The 22,962-nt window shown below is 44.3% G+C and overlaps 1 protein-coding gene across 2 annotated transcripts in view; it reads left to right on the top strand.

The window, feature by feature from the left end:
* LOC102458959 (synaptotagmin-like protein 2) overlaps positions 1-22,962 on the top strand; it is a 71,306-nt gene that overhangs the window by 37,226 nt on the left and 11,118 nt on the right. For both annotated transcript variants that reach the window (XM_075940954.2, XM_075940955.2), the window contains 12 exons: positions 3,034-3,145; positions 4,510-4,603; positions 5,636-5,729; positions 6,280-7,383; positions 8,626-8,724; positions 10,578-10,669; positions 11,430-11,531; positions 12,625-12,794; positions 15,007-15,109; positions 17,127-17,288; positions 17,992-18,070; positions 19,326-19,425. In XM_075940954.2, the coding sequence (XP_075797069.2) occupies positions 3,034-3,145; positions 4,510-4,603; positions 5,636-5,729; positions 6,280-7,383; positions 8,626-8,724; positions 10,578-10,669; positions 11,430-11,531; positions 12,625-12,794; positions 15,007-15,109; positions 17,127-17,288; positions 17,992-18,070; positions 19,326-19,425 (2,311 nt within the window). The remainder of the gene's footprint in view (positions 1-3,033; positions 3,146-4,509; positions 4,604-5,635; positions 5,730-6,279; positions 7,384-8,625; positions 8,725-10,577; positions 10,670-11,429; positions 11,532-12,624; positions 12,795-15,006; positions 15,110-17,126; positions 17,289-17,991; positions 18,071-19,325; positions 19,426-22,962) is intronic.

The following is a 22,962-nucleotide window of genomic DNA, read 5'->3' as shown; positions in this document are numbered from 1 at the left end:
AGTTGCAAATGAAGCCCTGATTTAAATATTCCGGGCTTTATTTGCATTCTCCAGTCTGGCTGCCATTTTTAAATCCCCCTTAGTTCGAACAAACTGCCTGCGGCTGCACGCAGCAGTTTAAAATTAATCCGAAGTAAATCCTTAGTTTGGATTAACTGTTACACCTCATTCCACGAGGAGTAACAGTTAATCCGAACTAAGGATTTAGTTTGGATTAACTTTAAACTGCCGCGTGTAGCCACAGGCAGTTCGTTCAAACTAAGGGGGATTTTAAAATGGCGGTCAGATGGGAACATGCAAATAAAGCCCGGGATATTTAAATCCTGGGCTTCATTTGCAACTCCAGTTGCCTGATTTACCTAGCTCGAATTAACAAGCTAGTGTAGACATTCCCTAAGAGATGGACTTTATATAGAATGATTATAGTGTGGCATTGAGTGAACTTCTCAGGTCCAGCAAATAATGGCTCCTTTTTAAATCCTGGGAGGAGCGTGTTTGCCTACAGTCAGCTTTCTTAGCTTTTTCTCAAACTGGGTAATTTCATGAATTTAGTGATAACTTTATCCCGGAACAGTCACTGCATGAGGCGTGTCAAAAAAGAAAGCACCTACTTTTTCCTGCCAATGTGGGATGATTCCCTATAGTACATTTCTAGTGTTTCATCTTGTATCAAATGCAGGTCTGTGTTTTAATGCAGTAAGGAATGGATAGCCGAGGAAACAATTGACCTGTTAGTGCCATATGATTAAGCCGTACCCATGTATTTTTCTTTTAAATATAGAGCTAAGCAAGCTGAACTCGTTGAACAACTGCTAATTCAGGGTGGAACTTGACTCTCACAGTATCCGTTCTTAAAGTAACCAAGGCCATTTTCCTGGCTTTTGTGGATTATAATACCCTGACAACCTGTTTGTAATTAAGACAATGATTTGTGATAGTTGATTTGATAGGGAAATCTTGCTGGTCGGGAATCTGAATGAGACTACATGAAGACCTCACGGTGCTCAGTTGGCAACAGTGCAAATATGTTGCAATGGGTTTCTTAGTGAGTTGCAAGGTGAATGCAAGTGTTAGTTGTCAAGGCCTCTCATGTCTTGCATAGACCAAGTATAAATGTGAAAGGTTTTTGTTTGCTCCTTCTCCTTCTGGTTCTAGAAGAGTGACCTGGTTTGCATCTCACTATCTTGGGTGCAAGAGAATGTTCGGGTGAAGGAGGAAGCTCTTGCTTGTGTCCACCCATTTGGTTTGACACACAGTGCTTGTCATTTGCCATGCTTGTCTTGGCATGTGCCCAGCCAAATGGAGACTTTTTACCACATTACAATTCTGTGGCTTTCCTTTGTACATTGAAATGCTACCCCTTTTGCAGTTCTCAGGAAAAAAAAATATGGAAAAATGGAGAGACAAGGTGGGTGAGGCTGGAGCTAAAGCCTGGGCCAACTTCCACTATCCCAAATAGCTATTCTGCATCTTTTGAACAAGCCCATTATTTCGAAATCTAATGGGCTTGCTGTTCTGATGTCCTTGTGAACCTTGTTCCGCAAGTATTAAGGGACGTTTCAGAGTAGCACTTTTTCAAAATTTGGCGCTGCGTAAACAGCACCAAATTACAAAATAAGCTATTTCTAAATAACTCAAAATAAGCTATGCAATTTGAGTAGCTCAAATTGCGTAGCTTATTTCAAGCTAAGCGTGCTGTGTAGACGCACCCTTAATGTGGGTTCTATCTGCTCACGTTTCTCCTGTAAGAATGTGTTTAGGAAAATTTCTGTCTTGTGCATCACCAATAGAATTCCAATTCCAGTTGTGGGGACCATATTCTGCCTCCATGTACATGTCTGCAACCCAGACATAGATGCAGGTAAGGACATATTTTTGGCCTGCAGAATCTTGGATACATGATGATGCACAGACTTGAATTTTCAGGTTTTAGGAACATAGGTTTTGCCATTTTGACTCGGATAGTCAGACACCTGGTACAGTGGTTGGTCTGTCAGTGGTCAGTACTATGTGCTTCCAAGGAAGGTGCAAGAATCACCGTGGCTGTAGGAAGAGGCCGAACCATGATGTGCCCATGAAGAGTTTCTCTGCTGTTTTGACTCTCAGTTTTTCCAAACCAATGGCTGAATTCCATGTTATACAGTGTGCCGCACATGCACACACACGCATGCACATATGTGTTATATAATGTGATATTGTGATATTTCAGGCCTTTGAATAGGAGCCCTTGTGTGGTCTGTTCCATACAATCTAAGGATTGCTGGCAGGTTTAATAATAGGTATGTAGTCTGGGTGCAATAGATATTGCTGGATCAAGAATAAACGTATTGAGATCTTGTGTAGCTTTTATTGCTCAGAACACATTGACTTTTTCCTCCCTGTTTGAGAGTTTAACCCTTTGTGTTGTACAGTAAATCTGTTTGACAATTGAGTTTAAGGCAGCTTTTGTACGCTGGCATATATTTTTTTTGTTATCTATTTGTTTTTTTTCCCTGTCAGTTGGTTCAATAAAACTCAGAAGACACAGCTTAGCCTTGTTCCAGTACAAACAATAGGGCTCTCCTCTTATTAACTCTATTGGCCTCCTCATCTGTTTGCCAAGATCAGATGACTTTGAGTCAAAACAGGAAATAGCTGAATTCAAATCCTGAAATGGATTAACTTTGACCACCGCTGCGGTGTCCTGTGAAGGTTTATTACCTGTAACTGGTTTGACAGCTTCTATGCTGAGTAGAGTCATTAGCCAAATCTGTTGATGCTCACAAATCACAGTGGACTGGGACTTGCTTTTGAAAGTTGTATGTGTCTTTTGCACCCTATCCACCTCCATTGAAATGGACAGATCTTTTAATTGAGACTCTGAGAGTAGAGAGCAGGCCAGTCTGCCTCTCTATCCATTACCCCCCGTTAATTTCACGGTTTAGCTCTGGTATGAATCATTGAACAAGTGTTTGCTTACACCACATTAAAACGTAGCGGCCGTCGTGGTTTTTAATTAAATGTCATTTCCCAATCCTCTGTGTTGTATAATAGATGAGCCTAATGAGCACATCCGGCAGAGCCTGGAAGGTAGAGCTGCTTCACTGTCATCAGATGCGTCCAGTCCTCTCTTCCCTGAACTCACTCCAGACTCAGGAGCTGAGAGGTAACTGATGAAGAGAAACCGTTTCCATGCTGCATGTTTGCTGCATAGTCTCTTTGGCTGTCTCCGTTATTGTTTGTGAAAATTAAAACTAACAAGCAAAATCTTGGTTCTTTAAATGAGCCTGTAGTTCCTAAGGGGTATCTTATTTACCCTCCTGTAATAAATGTCTGGTAATGTGTTTTTTATTAAGACTTTTCCTGCATGATTTGATAAGGCGCTAATAAAAAGGCGGCAGAGGCCAATCTCTGAATATTATGGTTAACTTTCCAGATAAAACATGGGCTTATATATGTTTAATTTTTGCTGCTGAGCGCCATTAACAAAAGAAGCTGCTGTGGGGACTCTGTTAATTTCTTAGCTGTTCCTTGCCACCCTTTTTGCAGATTCAGAATGCTGCATTGTAGCTTGATTGTGCAAAGAATAACTAATCAAAGTACAAGCAACACGGTGACTTCCTTCAACATTTATAAGTTCTAGATAAACAGTTAAAATAGGTGCATTTCTGTTGTTCCATCTCATCTACATTTGGTCAGCAAAATAATAAATAATTTTTAGCAACAGGAAGGTAGTGAATTATTAGACGAGGCACAATGATGCATCCATGCTCAGAGCAGTTGATCGTGGGATTATTTAGTAAAGAGTTTCCTTGCATAACAATGTTCTACTCCTTTGCCAGCATAGAAATTCCTTAAATTTCATTTGGGCCAAATCCTGAAATCCTCAGGATTTTACTTTTCCTCTCACTTGGGCAAAAGCCCTATGGGAGTCTGACCTGAACATTGGAATTACTGTACTAGATCTGACCAGTGGTTCATTATCTTGTCTTTGACATTGCCTGCCCCTTTCTTGGACAGTTCTGGCCAATCGCATAGCCTGCCCGTAGGTAGCAATTGACTTCTGCCCAAGCATTTGCACTCCATATATGTATTTGTCTCCTGTCCACTGTTGTCTGTATAATTATCTGATCCCCCATTAAACCTGTTAAGCTTTTGGACTGAATAAGGAGGAGCTTTGGCCTGATACCCTCCACACCCTCGTACGCCACTCCTCCAGGTCAGAATCCTCTTCTGCACCCATTCCCCCTCCAGGATCATGCACCCCAATCCCCTGCCCTCGGTCACAACCCACTTCCAGACCCCACATCCCTCCCTGTCTTTGACTCAAATCTCCCTTCTGCACCCAACTGCCATCAAAGACCCCACACTTCCTCCATTAATATCATAGAACAGTATATCTCTTTACCACTTAGCAAATTCTTGGAGTGGCTCCCCTCATCAAAAATTATTGCCCACCCAACCATCCAATGTACTTTCAAATTTGGTGTTGTCATCCGTCTTTGCTAAGGCAGCTCTCATCTTTCGCAGATCCAGTGCAACTGCTGTGGATTCTTCAGAGGAACATAAAACCTGGCCAAAACCAAAACCAAGACTCATCATACTGACACCCTCCTCAAATGAGGTAGTATCCACACATAGCATCTATGTGTTGCTTGATGATCCTTGGGATCTATATGTAGCCTGTGTCTGTTGGCAGATCAAGAGGCTGGGAGGGCTGCTTGGGGCCTATACTGAGATACAAGACAATGTCTTTCCAGTTTTTATAGAGTTTCAGGTCAGAAAGGACCAATCACCTAGTCTGACAAACTACTAACCCCACCCAGTTTTCTCTGGATTGAGCCCAATAACTTAGACTAGACTAAAGTATTAAAGCCTCTGGAGACTTAACTATCGTATGCAATCAGCAAAGAACAGGCAGTATTGCAGTGCACTGGTGCCAGATAAGTGGAAATGGGAGGAGGGATCCTCACCTTCCCACTTTTCAGCGGGGTCCTGCTTCCACTCCTCCTGGCCAGACTGACAGCGGAACCTGGGCAGTTGTGGGCTCCAGGGACCCTCCACCAGCCAGCCTGGGTTGTAGAAGTTGGGAGTAGTCCCTGGCCTGAGGCTGTGCCATGCGAGCTCTTCTCCTTCACCATCCAGAGTCCATGGCTCCTCGCAGCTGCCCATACGTGGCTCTTATCTGGACCTAGCTGTGGCTTTGGGGGGGAGGGGCACAGACTGGCCATGGGAACATCAACGTGGACAGCTGTGGGGAGCTATGCTGTGGACTCTCCACCTGCTAGGGCAGGGGACACGAGCTGAGGGCTGCTCTCGTTCCCAATTCAGGCAGATGGGGGATCTATAGCATGGCGCCCTCTAGCTGAGCTCTTACCATGGCAGGGCTGTAGTCCCTCAGCTAGAGCTGAGTCCAGATGACAGCCATATGTGGAGAGCTCCAGACTCTCCTGCCTGGGTCTCTGGCTCCCAGCCTCAATCCAGCTTGACTGGGGTGGGGACTTCAGCATTAGAGGAGGGATGGGGGGCCTTGGCTCCTCCCACCCTATTTTTGGGTGGACTCTAATGCTCCTGCCATGACAGAGAATTGATTTGTAGAACTAGACTCAGACATTTTGCCAGTTCATACATGCTGACAGGGTTTATTTGCTTGCAGAGATCCAATGTAAAGGACATCTCCCCAGGAGAGAGCAACGCTGGAGTTAGTCCACACTTCACTTCCACAGACAACTGGCAGCTGTCTGGAAAAGGTAAGGCTGTTGTTTGTTCAGCAATATGACTTGTATTGTGCAGTATGGAAGGTGGTGTCTAGGTTCAAAGCATTGCTTGTTGTGACTAAGGGCAGTTCTTACCTCAGCACATAGGAATGAGTTCCCTGAAATGCACAAATATTAACCCTCTAGCACATTCTATCAAAGACGGGAGGCAGGGAGAGAAACCCTCTGATTAAACCTTCTTTTGGTTCCCCTAGTGTATCAAATGTTGTCTGTTTTGGTTTGTAAACTCAGGACAAGGACCTGCTTTCTGTCTCTTGTACAGCACTGAGCACACTGAGTGCATCGCGAATAGTGCATATGAATAATGAGAGACCACTTACCTTGCCTCAAAGGAACAAACAGGGGAAATTGTGTTTTTATTTTTTGGTTGAAACTTCACAATTAGAAGGGGGGGAAAGGAGGGGGAATGCTGGTGGCTTCTCCAAAATGTTTTCCCTTTCTTTTTGACCAGCTGTTGCACAAACCTTCTGGTGAAATGTTGCTGTGCAAGCATTTGGCTGTGAATGTATGTTTGTTTTCGTAGGTCATGAAGTACCTCCATCTCCTGCCAAGCTCTCAGAAGAAGATATGGTACAGTCCAATTGTTCTTCTAGGGTGGAGGCTCCTGATGTGGCCAGTGGGACTCCAACGACGCAGAAAGCACCCCTCAAAGACATTAATACTACCAGCAAGATACCAGTCAAGAGGAAAGCAAGCAAAGGTCTGTTCAGGTCAGAGACTCTCACGGAGCAAACTGAGGACAGTTATATGAAAAGAGAGTCCCTTAAAAGCTCAAAATTATTGTCTGGAGAGGAAGACAACAATCCGGCTCTGAAGCAAGGAGCCAACTACACCATCTCTTCCATGAGCAGTAAAGAGGAGGAAATTGGCCTAGATCATGAACACTTTAAGAGCCTGAGAAACTTTTGGGAGAAAGGTGCAGATACTGTGGTAACAAGTAATGTTTCAGAGGAGTCTTTTGAAAAGCCTGGTGTGGTGGAATCCAATGGAAGACCGCTCACACTGAGTCGATCTCTCTCTGCACAGTCTAATCAAAGCCAAAATGGCGAAGAAAAGTCCACTGTCTCCATAAAAAGCAGAGTTCCCTACAAAAGAACAGTCACCTTCTCTTCTAGTGAAGATGAACCATGCTATGTCGCCCCACCAAGGAGGGGCTCAGCTTCTTCTATGCCCAGATCTACATACAGCAAGAGCAAAGGGACAATACTTACTAGGAATAATTCATTGACTGAAAGTAATGGGAGGCAAGAGGAGGAGAGAAAGGCACAGCGCTGCCTGAGGAAATCCAAACTGCCTGTGCGAGTGCCTTCAATTAAAATAGAATCACCCACTCAAGAGGGGCCCAGCAGCACGTTTGAGCCAGAAACGCCTGCAGATGAGTATGTCATGCCTGAGGAAAGCAGGCGCAAGGTGGACTCCTTGGCGAGCAGGGTTCAGATATTGATAGAACCTGTACCTTCAGATAGGGGTAGGGATGAAATGTCTGATTTGGGCATTCAAGACAAAATGGAAACTAATGGAGAGGTGCCTGAGACTAAGACAGGTGAGCCTGCAAATAATGTGATGCCCAAGGAACCAGCCATGGAGAGAGAAGCAATTCAAGGAACTGACTCAGCTGTATTCTCAGGTATTGAGAACTCCAACTGCATTCCCTATAAAGTCCTAATAAGTAGGGTTCCCTCCTTCCCTGCATCTAGTCTCTTTCCTTATCTCTGACCTGGAGGCACCTAATCTGTGGATGGGGACAGTTCAGGCTGTCAACTCACTCTGTTCTCTCTTTGGAGGCTGCCATTGGAGAGCTTTTTCCCAGAGATTTTGTGTTAAGTCGGTACCAGGGATAATTACAGAAAATACGTTTGTTCTTCTCACTGACGTGTTGCTAGAAATATCAGACACCATCAGGAGGCCTAATTTAGCGTGGCAGTTATTTAGATTTTTTTGCTTTGGTGGTATAGAGACCTCTCCATCAGTAAATGGATTGAGGCTCCCAAGCAGTGTTTAAATGTCAGTGACTTGTGGGCATTTCCAGGCCTCCAAGATTTTGTCCATTAATAAATTTTGTGCTCAAAACTGCAACCACAATTAATTGCACTGCCATTCTTCATCTCTCTGGATTTTTATACACTACTCCTCCTTGTAGTAATGTTGCTTTGATATGCCTAGCTGCCTGAAGTGTGATTTTGTTTACGTGCCTGAGTGATACGATAGGTGGGGGACAAAATGTACCATTCTAGCTTGTATTTTTAGGTAAAAACTAGCACTTGCAGTACTGTAGCTATTTTTCTTAAAATGCGGGCTGTGTTCCTCCAGCCAGTGACAGAAGTGGAAGGCTCTGAGTTTTGTATACAGTCTCCATAGCTGCCTTCTACTCTTACCATAGCCTAGGACAGTATCAGGTTGAGACTTAGTTAATGCCACTTTCTTCACACTTCACATATCCTTATTTTCAAGTACTGCTGCCACAACAGGGTTTATTCCCTCTCTTCTAACATCTTGGTCGAAATACTGAAGTGTGTTTTCCTTCAATGGAAGCCTACCTTGTAGGTAGATATCAGGCCACTTTTCAAAGATATATTTAAATGTCTTTGTCTACATGCTGTTTTCACAGGAATGAGCCTGCCAGGTGGTGTTTTGTGTGGGAAGCTTTGCGCCTGGGATGGTCTATTTTGGTGACTAGATTAACTCTTTAAGTGTTTGGTTTGTAATTGGGGGGAGATTTTTCAAAGGCACAAGTGTCTGTCTCCGATTGAGTCATTAATTAGGTGCCTAAACTGCATGTGTGCCTTTGAATCACCTCCTTTATTTAATCCAATTAGTGTACTGATTATTTAATGTCCATAATTAATTGATTTTTTAAAATTTATTTCAGAGGAAGACCGGCATCAGTCCCCTGTTGCCATGGCTCTGGCACGAGCGAATAACGTTAACCTAGCCAAGAGCATGGTGAATATTTACACAACCAACGAGAGTGAGTAATGTCTTCTGTCCTCTTTGTTTTACATTCGCTTAAGCTCATACTTCACAACCCTGATCCTGCAGCCATTGCGTTCATGTACATGGACTAAACAAAGTATGTTTCTTTATCAAATTATACAGCTGATATTGCCTAGGGTTAGATTCAAATCTTGGTAAATCTCTTGCCAAGTTGATGTTTATCTTTGGCTTGTCATTATGTTGTAGGTGAAACCTTAGGGGTGTCAGTAGGATGGTGAAAAGGCCATAACTGAGCTGTCTGTGCCAGGCTCCATGGCAGCCCACTCAGTGGCACATCGGGGGTGGGACTTTGGCAGAGTCCGTATCTGCTGGCTGCAGTCCCTGTGTTGGGAAAGACTGGAGGAAGCGATGCTGCAGTAATGACTCCAGACTAGCTGCTCCAGGCCTCTATATGCTGCACAGCTCAGTTTGTTTGGGACTTGCACAAGGACCAGGATTTCAGCCTCTGTTTTAAAGTTGCTATGAAGTTTTTGTTCAGAGCCATAAGCCCTGAAGGTAACAAAATCAACTATGTAGCATTGTTTTGATGTAATTTGTTGGCAAAATAATAAACCTGGAGGGCGGGTTGTAATCAACAATGTATTGTGTTTACTGCAGTTTAGAGGTGAAAATGACTTGTAGGTTTCTATACTACTGAGAGTGTGCTTGGGCACTTTGATTATTGTAGGATGTATTGTGGATAATCTAAAATCAAGTCCATTGTTTTAGAAAGGGGTTAGTTAAACAAGGATCAAATAGATTTTATTTAACTTGGCGTTTAAATGTCTAATCTTCTTTTTAACTTGGACATTTTTAAAACTCGCCTTTTTTTTAATACAAAAGACTCCCTTCACCCTTTGTTTAATCTTTCCCTTGAGATGTTGCCATATATTCTGAAAAACCAGTTAGTGCCAATGCAGTAGCAGAATTTTAAAAGCATGTTGTTAAGAGTCTGTGCAAACCGTGTATTTAAAGACTGACCAAAATCTTAGGACCAAATTCGGCTGCTAGTTATACCAATGTAAAGCAGGAGGAACTGAGTAAAGTCAGTAGAGCTGCCCTGATATACACTGGTGTGACTGGGAGCAGAACGTATCTTTAGATGTTAGTGACCAGTATCACTCTTAACAATAATTAAGGAGTAAGGTGACTTTTCCCTCCATATCTCATGCAGCCTGAAGATCAAATTGGATATTACTAATCCATTTGATAACTTATGATCTGATACAAAGCCCACTGAAATCTATAGGTTTCTCCTCATGAACTTCAGCAGGGTATGTACCTACCTAACTACAAAGAGAAAGTTGGATTCAAAATAATCATCTCTGTCTTCCTCAGAAGTACTAGGAGAAGAGTGTATGCAACTCTGAAACTGTAGGCACAGATACATAGTGATTTTTTGCAAACAGTGAATACTGCATGCAATATGCTGATGGTAAATATCAGTAATTTTTTGTGTTCACATTTTATCCTAAATTAATCCTACATTAATAATGAGATACATTTGTTGTTCATAACTGAAGAGTAATGCACAATTCTTTTAGCTAATATTTAGATTAAACTAGCCACTAGAGGGAGTTTACACACTCTGACAAATACCGTGAAAACTCATTGAAAATAGCATCGAAAAATTTGATAAAAAGTATTTCAGGGTTACAGTTAAACTTACAGGGCTAAATTCAGGTATGGAGTGAGTGGATAGAACTCTGTTGACTTCCAAGATAATTTCCCTAGGTCATCCCAAGCCCTATGTACCTACTGTGGTTAACGGAAAGTGGGTCTGGGTCATTGTTTTCCTGCCTAGTCTGTAGGATAATTTGTTGCCTTTTTTCCACTTTGTGCCTACAGCATACAATAAGCCTCCCATTATAACCCATCAACTTCTTGAGCCCGAACGAGCCAAGGAGCTGAGCAGATCCACCCCGGTCCTGCAATCTGAGGTAGGGGGTAGCCCAAAATGCACCAACTTGAACATGAATAACATCCATGGAGAACCTTCATCTCCGTAAAATATGTTGCTGCAAATGCTTGGTTTTTTTAAACATTGGTTGAGCCACAAACTCTGGCGATGATACTGTGTGGGGCCACTCGCAGCACTCCCAGGACTGGCCTTATGGGGATGGGGAGAGGGAACACCTGGCCTAGGTGCTGTGGTCAGTGGGGCGCTGTGGTCAAGAAGCAAAGAGCAGGGCAGGCCCGGGCTGAGAGGCCGTAGAAGGGGCAGTAGGGTGGGGGAGGCAGTGAGTGCCAGGTGAGGGGCCCTAGGGAGGCAGCGAGGACTGTGGAGAGAGGGGAAGACACAGAGGTGCCAGGACCCTGAGGTGCCAAAATATAAGTTTGCTCAGAGCCCTTTTCTCTAAGGCCGGCCCTGAGACCGTGCCTTCGGTTTGGGAGGTTGAATCAAAGATCCTTTTTAACAGAAATAGTCCTGAAGGATACCCAGGACTTCTCCTTTGTCGTTCTCCCAAGATCATCCTGGTGATTTCTCCAGAGAGGGAGATTACGTGCAGCTCCATTGGTCGTCCAGCAATGATGTTATTTCAGTCAGTCAGAGGAAATATCCCTGAGGAGACTTCCCCACGCAACATTCCTTTTAAATCTTCTTGTAACCGATCTCTCATGGGAGTCTGCTGAGCTCTGGGGTTTTGTGCAGAGTGCTTATACCGCAGTGTTTAAAGGTGCCTGTTCATTTCTTCACAGACTGAATCAGACACGGCTTCAGAAATCAGCTTCCAGTTTAACAGGCACAAAAAGTCGCCTAGTAGTGGCAGCCACTCCTCTGACATGGCATCGGTCTCTTCGGTAGGTATTTAATGGGCCCATCGTGCTAAAAAGAGGTTTGTGGTAGTGTAACCCGCACACCTAGTGGTTCACTGTCCCATGTAGTGGCACTTAAACTTACAGCCAAAGATAGGAACAAGGGAGCTCTACAGCCTAAGCTGAGAGCCAGCTGGCTTTATAGCTCTAGCAGTAGAGACTCCTACACAGAGATCCCAGGCTCAACTCTGCCCATTGGTGGTTATTGTAGGACACTGCATTTAGCTCTTATGCTGTGGCATCTGGAGTCTCTGCTTATTTTGGGGCATTATCTGGTCTATCATGTTTTAGAAATGTGTCTGTCTGTCTGGGTCCGTTTGTTCAAGAACTCCTCCTAAAGGGTAAGAGCTAGTGCCACCAAATTTGGTATGCAGCTTCCCCTGAGAACTTACAATAACATAAGGGTTTGGTTGTTCCTGGAAAATGGAAAGTGGTGATAATGGGACTGTTTTCCTGAACATGGAAAGGGAGGGAGCAGAGAGAGGAGCGATGTGATACTCAGAGTGACCGCTGGGGCAGCAAGCACAGGGGACAGCTATACTGCAGAGTGACCACTGCAGGCACCCATGCCACTCAGAGAGCGGCTGACAGGTCTGGGGCTTGCCATCTCGGCTCCTCCCAGGGTGGTCTGTTGGCAGGCAAGGAGGAGGGCAAAATCCCCTAGTAATCTCCCTGCCCCAACCAAATATTCTAGTGTTGCCGTAAGGAGCAGGAGGATGACTGTAATGATTGTGTTTTTCTTTTTATAATTTATGTATGCTTATAGTTGTGTCTAGAGGCCCCATCCAAGATCAAGAGCCTACCGTGCTAGGTTTTTATGTAAACACAAAATAAGAAAAAAATCTCTGCTCCAAGCTATTTACAACCTATATAGATAAAACTGACAGTGGTGGAGAAAAGAAAGCACTGTTATCCTTGTTTTACAGCTGCAAAGCTGAGGCACAGATTAATATAGCTAAAATCAAGTACAGAGTTTTTACAGTGTTTTGCTGTGAATGTAGTGCTGGTTGTTGTTTTTTCCCAGCATAAGGAGGCTGCCTGCCTTATTAGCACTAACCTCTCTTTTCTGCCCGGACAGGTGAGTGGTAGCGTGCTCAGTGTGTACAGTGGTGATTTTGGGAGCGTGGATGCACAAGGCACTGTTCAGTTTGCTCTGGATTATGATGAGAAAAACCGAGAATTCCAGATTTGTGTTTTCCAGTGCAAAGACCTGGCTGTGGTGGATGAGAAGAAAGGCAGATCTGATCCGTGAGTGAGGCTTATGTTTGTTGCAGTTTTATTTCTAAATTGTCTGATCTTTTGCCCTGGGGGATTCTTGCTTTATCTGTTTAATGTCTTTAGCCTAAAAATTTAATGGTTTCCAACCTCCCTCCTCCAGATTTCTCTCACTTGCATGGCAGTGCTGCCTTTCCAGTTGACAGCCCTACACCTACTCGAATCAGTAAGGGATTTGCCACTGACTTAAATTTGAATGGGATATTGAAACCTAAAGCCCTGCTCATGATAGGGGTTAAAACCCTGCAATTCCTATTGAAGACAGTAGGGGATATGGGGATATGATGATACTTATGATTTGATTCTTGTTTATGTTGGTTCCTACAGACCTTTGGCACATGTCTGGCAAAAACATGATCACAATATTGTAAATACATTTTTGTTGATACTAGTGATTCTCCATCATGTGAGGCTGAAAAGGAGACTGTCTGTCTTTTTTTTAACCTATGTAGGAGCTTCAATTGAATGTCTTCTAGGTTATAAGCTTCAGGGGGTAGCAGAGTTAGTCTGTACAGGATAAACTTAAAAAACAACAAATAGTCTGGTAGCACTTTAAAGACTAACAAAACATGTGGATGGTGGTTTGAGCTTTCGTGGGCACAGCCCACTTCTTCATATGCAAGGCATTGCATTCAGCTGAATGGAGTGGAAATCCATCAACTACACAAAGAAACTCGCACAGATCCAGACTGACATCCTCTTCCTTTCCAAGTGCAAACAGACGAACATCATACCTAAGGGTGAAAAACCCACTACAGTCTACATATCCCATGGACTACAGACGGAGATTATGCCACGCTCTCTCAAAAAAAACCTAAGGAATCACCTTATCAGCATTCTGTACAACAAACGGAAAAAAATCAAGGAGGAGCTCTCAACATTAGGGTCATCTGAAGAAGTGGGCTGCGCCCACAAAAGCTCATGATGCCATCTACATATTTTGTTAGTCTATGAAGTGCCACCAGATCATTTGTTCTAGATTATAGTTCTGCATAACACAAAACCCACAACATAATGGGGGTAGTGGAATTTTTAAGTAACACTTTTGGTGTGATGCATAAATACAGCAAATTTTGAACCTAGAACTGCACGTTCCTTCTGGTGTAGAGCTGCCCCATACACTGAGAGGAAATTTGCCTGCCTGCATAGGTAGTCCCATCATTTTAGCATCTGATGAAACATTACTGAGGCAGGGCAAATTCCCATGTCCCAGATGGGATGCGGGGGCGCACAGAGATGGAATGACTTAACCAGAAGGATGAAGGAAAGCTGGGAATTGAATCCAGGTCCGTTAATTCAGTACCCCATCCATATGATCATCCTATTACACAAGCAATGACATACCAATTTCCCCCACACCTATCTGCCATGACCTAGAGCTATCACTTCTGGGAGTGAAAGGGTAGTCAGTTTTCAGGCAAATTGCAAACGCTGTATTGGCATTGCAAGCTACACATGAGTTTCCAAAGCATAAAAGCATTCTACAGTCCTCCCATTCCTCACTTTGGGTCTGCTGGAGAGCAATACAGATAATAGAACATTTGTCTAGGATGGAACCTCACAGTATATTGGAGGTATAGTCTCCTGTGTCCATTTTGTGCCTTTTCAATCCTTAGCCTCTCTGTGAAGAATATAAAAAAAGAGCTCTTCAGTCCTAATTGTAATGGTGGTTCTTTGATGTGGATGCTTCCTCACTAGTAATTGGATCGTTTCAGGTGGTGATAGCCTCTGCTTACCACCATGCCATTTGGATTCAAACATGATGACCGACTCCATCCCCTGGAGACATTCCACCTTTCTTCTCATTTCACCCTTACACAAGGTCACTTTGATCTCACATGCACAGACAGCTTATGATATGACAGCTGGTCCACTATCCCCCTTACCACCTCTACTGTTACAAAGAATGGTCTCTAATGATTTCTAAATCATTGCCAGTTTTACATATTGGCCAGGGAGCCACCTGCTTCTGATTTCATTAGTGTCCATCCTTCCCCATTGAATGATTTATAACTTCACACAGAATCCAGGTTAATATCCCAGCAGGTTTCTTAGCTAGTTTTCATTCCAGACGGTCAACTCCAGGTTTTGTGTTTGCATAAATTTGGTGTAACAGCTCAGAAATCTCGAGTTGGTTGGAGCATGGCAATGTTGAATGTTACTCATCTGGAGTTCTCTTTTCCAGATATGTAAAAACTTACCTGCTCCCAGACAAAGCTCGAATGGGCAAGAGGAAAACCTCAGTGAGGAAGAGAACGGTGAATCCCATTTACAACGAAGTGTTAAGAGTAAGAATATTTTTGACGAGTTTTATTACAGCACACCTGGGACTCACTCGCAATGCCAGGGTCTGATCCTTTAGAAGTGCTGAGCACTTACAAACCCCTATTGATTTCTGTCTGACTGGTGGGTACTCCTAGCCTCTCTGGATCTGGTCCTAGGGCTTGGTGTCCCCTACAACCCAGCCCTGGTCTAGGCAGGCCTATCTCGATGACTAAGGGTATGTCTACACTAGCCCCTTAGTTCGGTCTAGGGAGGCTAATGAGGGCAACTGAAATTGCAAATGAAGCGTGGGATTTAAATATCTCGCGTTTCATTAGCATGTTCCCAGCCAGTTGCCATTTTAGAAATTGACTAGCCCGAAGTAACTGCCCGCGTCTACACGCGGCAGTGAAATGGGATTCCGAATTAAAGCCCTAAATCGAATTAGCTGGTAAACCTCATTGCGGGGGAGGGAGGCGGAAGACGTGAGGATTTTTCAAAAATCAAAAAGGGAACACGATGCCGAAAAGTTTGGGAACTACTGCTCTAATCTTTTGTGGAAAAGCAGTGCCTCTATTGTTTGGGTTTCACTTTCAAGACTCTTAGGCTGTGTCTAGACTACATGCCTCTGTCGGCAGAGGCATGTAGATTAGACAGATCAGCAAAGGCAAATGAAGCCGCGATTTAAATGATCGCGGCTTCATTTACATTTACATGGCTGCCACGCTGAGCCGACAAACAGCTGATCAGCTGTTTGTCGGCTCGCTGCTAGTCTGGACGTTCCCCCTGTCGACATCAAAGCCCTTTGTCAGCAGCCCCGTTATTCCTCGTGGAATGAGGTTTACTGGGGCTGCCAACAAAGGGCTTTGATGTCGACAGGGGGAACGTCCAGACTAGCGGCGAGCCGACAAACAGCTGATCAGCTGTTTGTCGGCTCAGCGCGGCAGCCATGTATATGTAAATGAAGCCGCGATCATTTAAATCGTGGCTTCATTTACCTTTGCTGAACAAACAAATCTACATGCCTCTGCTGACAGAGGCATGTAGTGTAGACGTACCCTTAGTGAAAATAAGAGGCTACAAATGTATTTTAAACAAGTGCACCTCCCCAAAAAAGGTGAAGACTAGCTAAAATCTTTCTTAATCCCCAGAATCAGCGGGTTGAGATGTTGCCTGTCCTCATTACTTTAATCATGAGTCTCATGATAATGTGGTGAGGTTTTTTTTTTTTTTTTTTAAAGCCACAGCTGCTTGGAGGCCTGTGATAACCTGAGAATCTCTGCTTCCACTTAAAGCCCAAACAAACAAAAAACTAACATTGCTGGTGGTAGAGTAAAATTTGAAAATATAAATCCTAAAGCAGAAAGCCAATAAAAAGCCCCCAAATGTATTCTCATTTTAAAAAGCTTTTAAAAGGCTTTTAAAGCTTAAACACATGATTATTGGGAGGGCTGACTCATGATTTTTGAATGTTTAGAGTTGACAGAACTAAGATTGTGTTGGGATTGGGAGAAGGAGTGTAAGTGGATTTGGAGAGCCCCTATGATCTCTCTGCCTGAGCTATTTCCTCTATCCTGCACTGGCTACTATTCATAAAACAGAAATATGCAGCATTCACCACTATGATCTTACTGATGAGAGCTGTAAGGGTTATTTAAAAACTCCATGTCTTTTAAGAATTCTTATAAATGTGTTGGGTTATCCTTATAAAAAAGAATTCATGGTTTCCTTACATGCAGAAGAAGCCATTAGCAATGTCTGAATATAGACTATGAAGCAGCATCAGTCTGACATGAGATTTATAATTTTCCAAAAAAGGGGGCCAAGTCCTTCAAAATAAGCACAGACCAGGTGCCTTTTGGTTTGTTTTCTATAGTTTTTTTTGGGGGGAGGGGGGAGGAGGATGGAGGAGGACGGACTGTGACAGGTTATTACTTGCTGTTTACAATACTGAAAAATCAGCTTTATTGCCAAATTGTATTTAATATTCTAACAAAAGCAAAATTATTTTGAACAGCCCAACCCTCTCTTTCTCCCTTGTAGTACAGAATAGAAAAAATGGTGCTGCTGATCCAAAAATTGAATCTTTCTGTGTGGCACAATGACCCATTAGGACGAAACAGCTTCTTAGGAGAGATAGAAATAGACCTTGCTAGCTGGGATTGGAGCAACAAGAAACTCAACTGGTACACGCTGAAGCCACGGGTATGTCGGTCTCAGCTGGTTTCCTACTACATTTATTTATGATTGTGAGTTCCTGGTGAGTTTAAAGACAATGAGTAGGCCTGTGGCACCTTAGAGACTAACATAAATATGTGGAATCATGAGCTTTCTTGGGTAAAACACACTTTGTCAGTTGGGTTGGAGTTTAAAGTAATAGCTTAACAAAATGGCACAGAACCAATGCAAGGACATAGCTCTCCACCTGGAAATGGATCCTTTAAGGCCACAGAGAGGCATCCGTTCCAAGTTACTGCGATCTCTAACCTCTGCAGTAGGCTGTGAGCAGAAAAGCAAGGTAGCCAAGGCCCAAACAGAAATTGTCATGCGAAGTCAAAGGCAACTGCTTAAAATGGCACCTGGAAATGTCAGAAGCTGTCCAAGACAAAGGCAGAGCATCTGCTTTCTGAAAATCAAGACCCGTCAATGTGTCTTAAGCTGAAGTCCTAAAATCACAAGCCAGGTTGGGGACTTTGAGCTCTGACAGGCCAACAATAGGAGCAAAGCCTCAATGAAGAGCCTCCCCCTGAGACCTAGAGACTCTCTGTATGAGCATCTAGGGATACCTAGAATAGCCTTCCCCATGAATACCTAGGGACTCCCTGTATGAACATCCCCACTAATCTTAAATGCTGCTGCATGAATTGTGCTAATACCAGCGCATGTATCCTGTCTCTTTCTTTTTCAGAGCCTTTCTGCCAGTAACGGTGTGGATCATCGAGGAGTGATGAATCTGTCTATTAAATATGTCCCACCAGGAACTCTAGGTAAAATATATTTAATCCATTAAAGAAGAAAGATTTTCTATGCCTAGAGGGCATGCAGCTTGCAACCCAGTGTATTTTAGGCCTGGTGAGAAGGGTGGTAATCTCATTAGAGCAAGAGATGGTCTTTGTGATCAGCACAAATGAAGAACTGCAGGTGCTTTGCACTTCAATCTGCAGGTTGTGTCTGGGTTTGTGCTTTAATCAACCCTTTGCTGTTCATTGCTCAGCTCTGAGAGAGGCAGAAGCTTGGTCTCCCTCCCCCAGTGCACTCGGCCCATTGCTTTAAGACAGCAATGCTGGCAAGTTCTAAATGGAGCCCTGTTAGACTGACTCAACCATGGCAGCTGGGAGCTGCAACATGGAGTATTTCAGCAGGAAGGGGTAGAGACTCACTGGCACGGGAATCCAGCCCCTTTCCCTCCATCCACTCCCCACCCCAACTGAAGCCAGGTGCAAAGCTAAAGCACGCAGGTCAGCAGCAGCCACCACCCCAGGGGCGTGGGGCCAACAGTGGCTGGCACCTCAGGGTGCTGCAGCTCCACTTACACCCCTAGTTCCTGTGCCTATGTGTGGAGTTGGAAATGGGAATCCTTCTCTGTTAGTCTTGGGTAGAGATGAACTCCCAGGACAGGAGCCCTTGCAGGCTGAAACTGGGCAGTGGCTCTGGGAAAACATTCATTAGCCAGGGGACTACTTTCTGCTTGGATCGCTGATAGGGTCCAAAGGTAATGTCCCCCTCAAAGGGGAAACAAAGGGTCTGAGTGGGCAAGAGGGCAGCAGCCAGTTTAGGATGAAATGAGCAGAAAGGAGGATCTACTGTGCCCTAGTACTCTGTTGATGTCTCCCCTCAATAATGCAGAAGGATCTCCTCTCCTGCTGTCTCACATGTTCTAGAGTGCTTGTCCCTGAGCACGCTTCCGTTACTGTCTCCACCTCCCAAGCTGCCACTCAGCCAGACTGTCCTGATGAAATGGCTTTTCGGCAGGGGTGGGAGAGGGGGAATAACACCTTCTGTTGGCCCGTGTGAGGAAGTGCTGTGTCCAGTGTCTCCTAGTAAGGAGCATTTCATTGGAACAAACTGATAAGCAGCTGTGCACCAGCACAGCTGGTATCTAGATGTTCTGTGTCGTGGGAAGTAAGAGAAAAAGTTGGGCCCTGGATCTACACCTCCACACTTAAGTGAAGGAGGCTGCACTCTGCTTGCTGACTGCTATTAGGACTTGATTAAAAACAATTTTATTTTCTGAAATGGCAGGTCCAAAGAATCCCTCATCTGGGGAAGTTCATATCTGGGTCAAAGACAGCAAGGACCTCCCACAGTTGCGCCCATCTGGAGTTGACTCCTTTGTGAAATGGTACGTCTATGAACTTTTTCTCGTATGTCAAAGTGGGGAAGATCTTGGCTCAGATGCAGGGCTCACAGACCTCCAAAAGGACACTTTCTGGAGGATGTGAGTGTCGTCTTCTAATGGGGGGTCTCATCTAGCGGTGCATCAGTTCTTGGCACTATAAATAGCCTCCGGGCACCTCAGGTGCAGTTCCCTGTTCTCTAGGATCATCTGGAGTGAATTGCCTTTTGTTGTAGGCCAAATACAAAAGTTTGTATTCTGGCAAATGCTCACAGAAATCAGCGGGAGTTTTGCTTAACTAAGAACTACCGTATTTTCCGGCATATAAGGCGACTGGGCATATAAGACGACCCCCTAATTTTTTAGTTAAAAGATAGGGTTTCGTCTTATACCCCAGCGCCCCTCCGCCTCCTTTACTCCTGGTGTCCCTGGTCTGCTGGAGACGGTCCCCAGCAGACCAGAGGCACCGGGAGCAAAGCCGCAGCAGCGGCGGGGTCCCGCGCCTCTGAGGCTTTGCCAGAGCTTTGCTCCCGGTGCCTCTGGTCTGCTGGGGACCGTCTCCAGCAGACCAGGGACACCGGGAGCAAAGCCTCTGAGGATGCCCCGGCAGCGGGACAGCCCCAGCGCGCCAGGGCTGCCCCGCCGCCGGAGCCCCTCCGCGGCTTTGCAAAGCCTCGGGGGAAGCCGGCGGCGGGGCATCCCAGGCGCTCCTGAGCTTCCCCGCCGCCGGAGCCCCTCCGCGGCTTTGCAAAGCCTCGGGGGAAGCTGGCGGCGGGGCATCCCAGGTGCGCCTGAGCTGCCCCGCCGCCGGAGCCCCTCCGCGGCTTTGCAAAGCCTCGGGGGAAGCCGGCGGCGGGGCATCCCAGGCGCTCCTGAGCTTCCCCGCCGCCGGAGCCCCTCCGCGGCTTTGCAAAGCCTCGGGGGAAGCCGGCGGCGAGGCATCCCAGGCGCGCCTGAGCTGCCCCGCCGCCGGAGCCCCTCCGCGGTGGGATGCCCCGCCGCCGGCTTCCCCCGAGGCTTTGCAAAGCCACATACCCGGCGTATAAGAGGACCCCCGATTTTGGGGGGATGTTTTTTAACATCAAAAGTCGTCTTATACGCCGGAAAATACAGTAAGTAAAAATGGAGGGAGGGCCTCTGGGTCTGACCTTGTGTGTTCAGTCAAAATTGAGAATTTCCTGTATCAAAGGACATGTGCATGCATGTGCACGCACATGCAGCACGGGGGGGGGGGGACGAGAGGTTTGTTGTAGTTTTATAAAAGCAGCTCAAGTGGGGATGAGAGACACAAAGTGAGCTATTACTGGTGCTTGTCAACATCCAGCAACGATAGGGTGTCTGTGCTATGGGAAACACCCAAATGCTAGACTGTGTACATGTGTGCAAAGCACACAGCTCTCTTTTGTAGCGTTGGTAAATGTACAAACCATACATCAAAACCATGAGTGTCTGTCTGGCCCCTGGGTTGGTCTGTCTTTTTATTATTCGTACATGCTCACTCAGAATTATAGGTCTTGAGGCCATAGTTGCAACCTAAAATAATAGGATCCTAATTAGAGAATTAGTGTTCCTTTTGCTTTTCATTTGAAGTGACATATTTTCAGTCCCTGCCAGTAGCTGTCAGCAGAGGATAAATAGTATAAAAATTTGATATGCAGTTAAATGGCACACTTCTCTTCAGTTGCGGAACCTCCCACCTAAAGAAATCAATGGATATTGACAAGACCGAGGGATTTATGTGCTTAAGGAACTTTCTTTAATCCAAAAGCAAAGGAACCTCTGGGCTTCAACATTGTTTAATGGAGTGGTGTGAGAGTGAGAGAGATTGGGTGTTGATCCATATTTATATATAGTAGAGATGGGCCCCAATGCTTAAAGTTTGGATCCAGGTTTTGTCCTCGCCAGAGTCCTCTGTGTATGATGTGGGATATTGGTTCTGCCTATTCCACAGAACATTGGTTTAAAAAAACCCGAAGTGATATACAGACATTCAAAATCATTTTCAAAATGGAATTATTTTCATTTCATTATTACACATTATTATACATTTGTCAGAGGTGTGTGGATTTGTTTCTCTTTTTAAGAAAAGGTGCCATTGAAAATTCTTTCTTTAAACTACTTGAAGTAGTTTTTTTAAAAAATCCCTCTGTAAAAAAGGTGCAGAATATTATGGAAAAAAAAGTGTATTTCACTATATATATATATTTTTTTTCTTCTTTCCAATTTGCTTTTTGCTATGGTGCAAATATTGAAAAATGTTTACAAAATGATTTTTTTGAAAGTTTACGGTATTTAGAAAATACAAAAAAAGTGGATAAAATTTTATCAAAACATCTGGGTTGGTTTGTTTGGTTTTTTTCCTCATGGAATCATGTTGGATTGTGTCGGCTGAATGTGAGCTTCCAGTGCAATTCTGTGGCCGACAAGGTTAAAGTGATTCTTGCATGTATAAAAGGAAATGTAGAGTAGGAGTAGAGATGTTATACTGACCTATGTATTTGGTACTGGTGCAAGCTGTACTGGAATGCTGCATCAGTTCTGGTGTCTACATTTTAGGAAAGATGTTGAAAAACTGCAGAGAGTTAAGAGAAGAACCCTGAGAATGATTTAAAGGATTAGAAAATATGCCTTCTAGTGAAAAATTCAAGGAGCTCAGTCTATTTAGCTTAATAAAGAGAAGACTAATAGGCGACTTGATTATAGACTAGATACTTTGATGAGGAACAGAAATTTGATAATCGAGGGCTTTTCAGTCTAATAAGATCAACAGCTGGAAGTTGAAGCTACAAAAATTTAGACTAGACGTAAGTGGTTTCTTTTTTTGTTTAACAGCGAAGGTAGCTAACTATTGGAACAATCCAATAAAGGCTGTGATGGATTCTATGCCACTGGTAACTTACGAATTATGATGATGGGTTTTTTTTTTTTTTCCAAAAGTTCTAGGTCTATGCTCCATTTCAAACGCAACTGTGGGCTTTGAAAAAGTTCTCTGACCTGCATTAGAGGAGACAACTTAAACAAAGAATAGTTCTGCAGCACCTTAGAGACTAACAAAATATGTAGATGGTCTCATGAGCTTTCATGGGCACAGCCCACTTCTTCAGATGAATTAGAGAGGAGGTTAGGCTAGATAATCACTGTGGTCCCCACTCTAAGCTTCATAAACCACAATTCTACTTGTCTAAAACACTGTCTGCTTTTCAGATTTGAACCATTTTATGAGAAAAAGAGCATTTTTTAACATTTCCCTTCAAATAGTTCTGACAAGATCTAGTCTATGGGCCAGGGTTACAGTTCAGGTCAGTTGTAGCCCAGGAATAGGACGAGTGTTGGGACATGCAGTGAGCCCAGATAAGTTTGGAATTAGGGCTGATAGTAGGGATGTGAAAGTGTAACCATGTACACAGGGAGCCTGGGATCATTGGTTAACCGTCATGGTTACACACAGGCTCCTGGTACATGTAGAGAGCTGGCTTAAAAGCATCTACACCCTGCATGCACCTACTCCTGGGGAGTGCCTCCCCCTCTCCCCCCGCCCTGTGC

The sequence above is a fragment of the Pelodiscus sinensis genome, chromosome 13, assembly GCF_052426305.1.
Source record: "Pelodiscus sinensis isolate ZL-2025 chromosome 13, ASM5242630v1, whole genome shotgun sequence".
NCBI lineage: Eukaryota > Metazoa > Chordata > Testudines > Trionychidae > Pelodiscus > Pelodiscus sinensis.
This window is presented reverse-complemented; position numbering and strand designations above follow the sequence as displayed.